The sequence below is a fragment of the Carassius carassius genome, chromosome 12, assembly GCF_963082965.1.
Source record: "Carassius carassius chromosome 12, fCarCar2.1, whole genome shotgun sequence".
Classification (NCBI taxonomy): Eukaryota; Metazoa; Chordata; class Actinopteri; order Cypriniformes; family Cyprinidae; genus Carassius; species Carassius carassius.
The window spans coordinates 3,295,179-3,303,497 of record NC_081766.1 but is presented as its reverse complement, the minus strand read 5'-3'; the positions used below and the strand labels follow the sequence as shown (position 1 = coordinate 3,303,497).

The following is an 8,319-nucleotide window of genomic DNA, read 5'->3' as shown; positions in this document are numbered from 1 at the left end:
CCACCCTAGTGACAGATTACGTACCTTTTTTCTAAGAGTGTACGGTATTAAGGGTGAACTACGTGGTTACATACTGACCTGTCAAAATATACCTGGCTCTGGAAACCAGATTTATAAAATGCCTTGCAAATTAAAAAAGAAATCAGTGCAGCTGTGCTTCTAGGGAAGCTTGCGGTCTTAAAGTCTGATATCTGTGCAAGTTATTAAACACAAATCAGAAGCACAGCTGTAAACAGACCAAATCTTTCTGTAATTATCCGAAGCAAGTAAACATGAACACATAGAGAAATGTTCTTCTAAGAGGCAGTGGAAGGATATGAATGGACTAGGGTTCTTATGGCGATTCTTCTGATGCACTCAAACGGACTGAATATGTAGAGCGCAGATGTGGCACTGAAGCGGAAGATGGCTTTTCCCTTGTTAAGTACTATAAAGGTCTGTTAAAAGAGAGACAATAGAAGAGAAAACAGTCAATCTGGGCAGATGAAATTTCACTTTTCTGCTGCTATAGATACATATGCTACCGTTCAAAAGTTTGGGGTCAGTGTGTTTTAAGAAAAAAAAAAAATTAATAAGTTGATACTTATACTCAGCAAGTATGCAAGTAAAGATATTTAGACTGTTAAACATGAAATGATTGTTGTTCTTTTGAAATTTCTATTCATCAAAGCATCCTGGAAAAAGTAACAGTTTCCACACAAACTGTTTTCAACACTGATAATAATCAGAAATGTTTGCTGAGCAACAATTCAGGATATTAGAATGATTTCTGAAGATCATGTGACACTGAACACTGGAGTAATGATGCTGAAATTTCAGCTTTGATCACAGCAATAAAGTACATTTTAAAGTGCATTCAAATAGAAAACAGTTGTTTTAAATTATGATATTATTTCACAATATTACTGTTTTAAATGTATTTTGATCAAATGAAAACAAAACCAACATATTTTTTGTTGCATTGTAAAGGGTGAATGAAAGGTTTTGAATGAAAACTATTGAATGAACAAAATTAAAATAAGCCATTCAATCCAAACAACCAGCATACTTTTTAATTTAATTTTATTTATTTATTTTTGAGAATAGAAAAAATTCACAACTTTTGATTAGTTCATGTTGAGATCTCTGACTTTTGATGCAGATTTTATCTTGGCAAACCTAAGAATGGTTTGAGATGTTGAGATCTCTTCTGAAACGTGAGATTACTGGGTTGTATTTTACAGGAGAAGCAGGCAATTGTCTTTTTCTTTCCAGTTTGTCTCATAGTGGTCTGGGAGAAACATATGAAATATTAAAGTGACTGTGATATTTTTCTTCCCTACTGGACAGAAGAACCAGGTGGGTGCTTTCAAAGTAGATGATTCCGAAAAAAATAGAAAATGATTTTCCACAGCTACAAGACAAAATCATTACATGCACTTTCATAAATACATTTGTCTATTCAAGGACTGTGGCAATTATCAACAAAAAACATGAACTTCACATCCATTAGACCGCATTAACAAGACTTTCTCCCTGTCTTAAGATGCACTGAAACATCTGAAGGCCACTTGTGACCTCAGACTGACTTACCCTCTGATTTCTGAAGTAGAAAGGGTCGATGTCCTCCAGCGGGACTCCGACCAGTCCTGCAGGGATGTCACCAAAGATACGAGGCAGTACCTTCCTGGCCTCCAGGTCGGCACGGGGATTGGGCTTCTCTGTGGTCCCGGGGTCCACCTTGTTATCCTTCGTGTTCTTGGTCCGCTCTTTGCTGATCCTGTGCTCGATGGCCGCCAGTGACTCTCGAGTGTACGGTCGCTGGTAAGAGCATGGTCGCCATCTTTTCATCCTGATCGTCCTGAACTAGAAGTTACTCAAAGCTAGAGTGAGTCCGACAGGAAAATAAAGTTAGAAAGTCAGTCTTTGAAGCTATAAAATATTTTTTTAAAGCTTGTTTACAGCACAGTGTCTGTGGGTTCAGTCCCTCTGGAGTCAGTAGATGCAGTACTCAAGGGCATGATGAGGTTTTCCCTCAGTGACTTTTAAGTTCACTGAATGTATTTACCAGGGATCAGACCTGTAACATCTGAATTCCCAGTTCATAGTGTAAACCTCCAGACAACAACAACCACTGTCTGTGAGTGATTTATAAATGTGTTATTCATGTACAGTGACTCCAAACATCTGGATAGTTAAAAATGTCTGAATCGCATTGCATAAGATGCAAAATCTCAAAGCAAGTGTAATTTACTGTGAATAAAGATGTAAAACTAAAAAAAAAAAAAATTTTTTTTTTTTAGTTTTTTATTATTTCATTAATTATGAACTAATTTAATGCAATGATTTTTATTTTTTCATTTTTGAAAGTCTCATTAGCTCACTAAAGCTGTATTTATGGATCAGTTGGATCAGTTGAATCCATTTTTGCTGAATAAAAGTATTATATATATTTTAATCGTACCAACCCCAAACTTCTGAAATATAGTGTATATTTTTCAAATTCAAATTATTGTCAGTATAATATGGAAGCACATGGGTAGCGATATTCAATTTGCAATGTAATATGCAAAATGACAATGCAATATGTAAAATGGCAATGCATTTCTGTATTTACATTTACATTTTCCAATACATTTGTGCAACGTTTGGTGCAAAATGAAAATGAAAATTAAATTACATAATTTTCATTTGCCATTTCATACACCAGTTTTAATATGTAAAATGAATACTAATTTTAACGCTTTATAAGTTGCTAAATTAAAATTTAAATGTATTACAGAAATGATTAGATATGTATAACATGTTCAAGCAAAAACTGTGGCAAAATTATAATTTAAATGCTATTTTTCTTAAATGCATTAACACACACAGTCAAGACACTTAAGATTGCATTTTCATTCAGTGTCCCGCAATGAATGTAGCAAAATTCAATGTGCACATTGAAAATGCATTCTGAGCCGATCACGTGTCCGCCCCCTCCCGACATGTCAAAATCACTGCGTGAACAAGGCGGGTCTTGCAGAAGGTCAAGAGACTCAATTCTCAAGAAGAGGATTCAAGTGAGAGAACATGGACAAGACAGTTGGTCCATGTACCTTTTGATCATTTCGGTTTATGGCTTCAATCAGAACCCGTCTACGGAATATTACATTCGCACTTGTGGGCGGCGCTGAAGCGCTCCTTTCATCTGATTGGTCGAATCGCTCCAGTTCCAGCCCGGTCTTTTCATTCTTTCAGGCAGAATAAGAGTCAGTGCGAGTGAAGCACTGTAATGTCTGAAACCACCGCTCACTTTTAATTAGCATAATATTTTAATCAGATGATGCTGGCCACATAATTCGTGCTGCTCCGACTTGCAAGAGACCCCGTTAAATTATTTCTAGGTTATAGTATTGTATAAATATTATCCATTAGGGAGGCACAAGCCAGTGCACTCCTAGTGCCGGTCCCAAGCCCGGATAAATGGGGAGGGTTGCGTTAGGAAGGGCATCCAGCGTAAAACATGTGCCAAATCAAATATGCGGGTCACGAATAAGAATTTCATACCGGATCGGTCGAGGCCCGGGTTAACAACGACCGCCTCAGGTATCGTTAGCCAACAGGGTACCGGTGGAAATTGGGCTACTGTCGGCCGAAGGAGGAGGAGGAGAGGAGGAAGACGTCTACAGAGGCGACGGGGAAAGGAGATGTGTAGGAGAGTGGAGGTTCGGGTTGGTACTTTAAATGTTGGCACTATGACTGGTAAAGGGAGAGAGTTAGCTGATATGATGGAGAGGAGAAGGGTAGATATGTTGTGTGTTCAGGAGACCAAGTGGAAAGGGAGTAAGGCCAGAAACATTGGAGGTGGGTTTAAACTGTTCTATCATGGTGTGGATGGAAAGAGAAATGGTGTAGGGGTGATTATGAAGGAAGAGTACAGTAAGAGTGTAGTGGAGGTGAAGAGAGTTTCTGATAGGGTGATGATCGTGAAGGTGGAAGTTGAAGGGATGATGATAAATGTCATCAGTGCCTATGCTCCACAAGTCGGCTGTGAGATGGAGGAGAAGGAAAGATTCTGGAGTGAATTAGATGAAGTGGTAGATGGTGTACCTAGAAATGAACGATTGGTGATTGGGGCAGACTTTAATGGACATGTAGGTGAGGGGAACAGAGGTGATGAGAAGGTTATGGGTAGGTATGGCCTAAAGGAGAGAAATGTGGAAGGGCAGATGGTGGTAGATTTTGCTAAAAGGATGGAAATGGCAGTGGTGAATACGTATTTTAAGAAGAAGGAGGATCATAAGGTGACCTATAAGAGTGGAGGAAGGTGCACACAGGTGGACTATGTTCTATGTAGGAGATGCAACCTGAAGGAGATTGGAGACTGTAAGGTGTTGGCAGGGGACAGTGTAGCTAGACAGCATCGGATGGTGGTCTGTAGGATGGTTTTAGAGACGAAGAAGAAGAGGAGGAGAGTAAGGACTGAAAGAAGAATAAGATGGTGGAAACTGAAGGAGGAAGACTGTAGTGTGAGGTTCAGGGAAGAGGTCAGACAGAGGCTAGGTGGTGGTGAAGAGGTGCTGGATGATTGGGAAACTTCCGCAGGAGTGATGAGGGAGGCAGCTAGAAAGGTACTTGGTGTGACATCTGGAAATAGAAAGGAAGACAAGGAGACGTGGTGGTGGAATGAGGAAGTGCAGGGGAGCATAAGGGGAAAGAGGTTAGCAAAACAGAAGTGGGATCGACAGGGTGATGAGAAAAGTAGGCAGGAGTACAAGGAGATGCGGCAACAGGTAAAGAGGGATGTGGCGAAAGCCAAGGAAAAGGCATATGAGGAGCTGTATGAGAGGTTGAACACTAAGGAAGGAGAAAAGGATTTGTACCGATTGGCCAGGCAGAGAGATCGAGCTGGGAAGGATGTGTTGCAAGTTAGAGCAATAAAGGATGGAGATGGAAATGTGTTGACTAGTGAGGAGAGTTTGTTGAGAAGATGGAGGGAGTATTTTGAGCAGCTGATGAACGAGGAAAATGAGAGAGAGAGAAGGTTGGATGATGTGGTGTTAGTAAAGCAGGAAGTGGATAGGATTAGTAAGGAGGAAGTGAGAGCAGCAATTAAGAGGATGAAGAGTGGAAAGTCAGTTGGACCAGATGACATACCGGTAGAAGCATGGAGATGTTTAGGAGAGATGGCAGTGGAGTTTTTAACCAGATTGTTTAACAAGATTTTGGAAGGTGAGAGGATGCCTGAGGAATGGAGAAGGAGTGTGCTGGTACCGATCTTTAAGCATAAGGGAGATGTGCAGAACTGCAGTAACTACAGGGGAATTAAGTTGATCAGTCACACCATGAAGTTATGGGAAAGAGTAGTGGAAGCCAGGCTGAGAGAAGAGGTGACCATCTGTGAGCAACAGTATGGTTTCATGCCGAGGAAGAGCACCACAGATGCCATATTTGCTTTGAGAACGTTGATGGAGAAGTATAGAGAAGGACAGAAGGAGCTGCATTGTGTATTTGTGGATCTAGAGAAAGCGTACGACAGAGTGCCAAGAGAGGAGCTGTGGTATTGTATGAGGAAGTCAGGTGTGTTAGAGAAGTATGTGAGGGTGGTGCAGGACATGTATGAGGACAGTGTGACTGCAGTGAAGTGTGCAGTAGGAACGACAGACTGGTTCAAGGTGAAGGTTGGACTGCATCAAGGATCGGCCCTGAGCCCTTTCCTGTTTGCAGTGGTGATGGACAGGTTGACGGACGAGGTCAGACAAGAGTCTCCCTGGACTATGATGTTTGCGGATGATATTGTGATTTGTGGTGAGAGTAGTGAGCAGGTTGAGAAGAGCCTGGAGAGGTGGAGGTACGTGCTGGAGAGGAGGGGAATGAAAGTCAGTAGGAGTAAGACAGAGTACATGTGCGTAAATGAGAGGGAGGGCAGTGGAGTGGTGCGGTTACAGGGTGAAGAGGTGAAGAAGGTGGAGGAGTTCAGGTACCTGGGGTCAACAGTGCAAAGTAATGGAGAGTGTGTTAGGGAAGTGAAGAAAAGAGTGCAGGCAGGGTGGAGTGGGTGGAGAAGAGTGACAGGAGTGATTTGTGATAGTAAAGTATCTGCAAGAATGAAAGGAAAAGTTTATAGGACTGTGGTGAGACCTGCGATGTTGTATGGGTTAGAGACAGTGGCATTGAGTAAAAGGCAGGAGGCGGAGCTGGAGGTAGCAGAGCTGAAGATGTTAAGGTTTTCGTTGGGAGTGACGAGGATGGACAAGATAAGAAATGAGTTTATTAGAGGGACAGCGCATGTTGGACGTTTTGGTGACAAGGTGAGGGAGGCGAGATTGAGATGGTTTGGACATGTGCAGAGGAGGGGCATGAATTATATTGGTAGGAGAATGCTGAGGATGGAGCCACCAGGAAGGAGGAAAAGAGGAAGACCAAGGAGGAGGTTCATGGATGTGGTGAGGGAAGACATGCAGGTAGTTGGTGTAAAAGAGGCAGATGTAGAGGACAAGGTGGTATGGAGACGGATGATCCGCTGTGGCGACCCCTAATGGGAGCAGCCGAAAGAAAAAGAAGAAGAAGAAGAAGAAGAAGTATTGTATAAATATTGTCCCACTGATAAATACAGTGCAAATAGTTCTGTCTCCTTGGATAACAGTGAAGTGGAAATAAATATAGCTAAATTTATGAAATAAAATTAAATAGGATTTCTTGGGAAGGTGAGTCTGGCCAGTTATACAGCAACACGAGTCAGACGAGTCTGAAGATCTGAGCTGAATTTGGTGAAACATTAAAGTTCTAGTCTGTGTCAGTTACTTTCATAATAAATAATAATAATAATAATGTTACCCGTATTTTTCGGTATAAGTTGCATCAGTCCAAAAATACGTCATGACGAGGAAAAAAACATATAGCATTTATTCAGAACCAAGAGAAAACATTACCGTCTACAGCCGCGAGAGGGCGCTCTGGGGTAGGCTACAGGAGCACTGAGCAGCATAGAGCTAATTTTACTATTTTTATTTCAGAAATGTAACAATATAAATTTTTACAATTATTTATTAATGTCACACACACATACCTAGTGCCTTATGACTTAAAAGATGAGAGTGGTAAATGTTACAGACATGGAACTGTTCAGTCTATTATTGATTTTTATTTCCCTTCACTTTTTTCCAAAGAGACAGAACTATTTGCACTGTATTTATCAGTGGGACAATATTCATACAATACTGCAACCTAGAAATAATTTGCAGGTCTCAGCAGCACGAATTATGTGCCCAGCTGCATCTGATTCAAATATTATGCTAATTAACAGTGAGCGGTGATTTCAGACATTATTACAGTGTCACACTCGCACCGACTCTTATTCTGCCTGAAAAAATGAAAAGACCGAGTTGAAGGTGGAGCGATTCGATCAATCAGATGAAAGCAGCGTTTCAGCTCCGCCCACAAGTGCGAATGAAATATTGAAGCCATGAACCGAAATGATCAAAACATACACGGACCAACTGTCTTGTCCATGTTCTTTCACTTGAATCCTCTTCTTGAGATTTGAGTCTCTGACCTTCTGCAAGACCCGCCTTGTTCACGCAGTGATTGACATGGCGGGAGGGGGCGGACACGTGATCGGCTCAGAATGCATTTTCAATGTGCACATTGAATTTTGCTACATTCATTGCGGGACACTGAATGAAAATGCAATCGTAAGTGTCTTGACTGTGAGTGTTAATGCATTTAAGAAAAATAGCATTTAAATGATCATTTTGCCACAGTTTTTGCTTGAACATGTTATACATATCTAATAATTTCTGTAATACATTTCCATTTTAATTTTGCAACTTATAAAGCGTTAAAATTAGTTTTCATTTTACATATTAAAACTGGTGTATGAAATGGCAAATGAAAATTATGTAATTTAATTTTCATTTTCATTTTGCACCAAACGTTGCACAAATGTATTGGAAAATGTAAATGTAAATACAGAAATGCATTGTCATTTTACATATTGCATTGTCATTTTGCATATTACATTCCAAATTGAATATCGCTACCCATGTGCTTCCATAGTATAATACATACTAAATGATGCACTAATTCTTGTGCTTGCAATAATGAGAACTTAAAGAGAAAAATATGCTTAATTGTCATGAAAATAATGACACAAAATGCATGTATTTTTATGCAGAAAGTATGACTGACATGTTCTTGGCAGGTTTCATGTGATTCATCTATGTAGATCATCATGACATTGCATGAAAAATACAGAAAATAATTCTAAGGGTTGTGTATAAACTGTATATATTGTATATTAAGATTAAGCGAATATAAATTCCATCTAGTAATTTCATGAATATTCATTGCATAATT

The 8,319-nt window shown here is 40.1% G+C and overlaps 1 protein-coding gene across 1 annotated transcript; it reads right to left on the bottom strand.

Annotated features, from left to right (window-relative positions):
- Window positions 1-296: 296 nt before the first annotated feature.
- LOC132155363 (sodium channel protein type 1 subunit alpha-like) lies at window positions 297-1,830 on the bottom strand. Its single transcript, XM_059564238.1, has 2 exons — window positions 1,573-1,830; window positions 297-437 (listed from the first exon to the last, which is right to left on the bottom strand). The coding sequence occupies exons 1-2, from the start codon at window positions 1,828-1,830 to the stop codon at window positions 297-299; spliced, it is 399 nt and encodes a 132-aa protein (XP_059420221.1).
- Window positions 1,831-8,319: the final 6,489 nt, after the last annotated feature.

Excerpts from the sequence above, each read along its gene's own strand:
- LOC132155363 (XM_059564238.1), bottom strand. The coding sequence starts at position 1,830 with ATGAAAAGATGGCGACCATGCTCTTACCAGCGACCGTACACTCGAGAG. Across the intron at positions 438-1,572 it reads TCTACTTCAGAAATCAGAGG|ACCTTTATAGTACTTAACAA; the intron begins GTAAGTCAGTCT and ends CTCTTTTAACAG.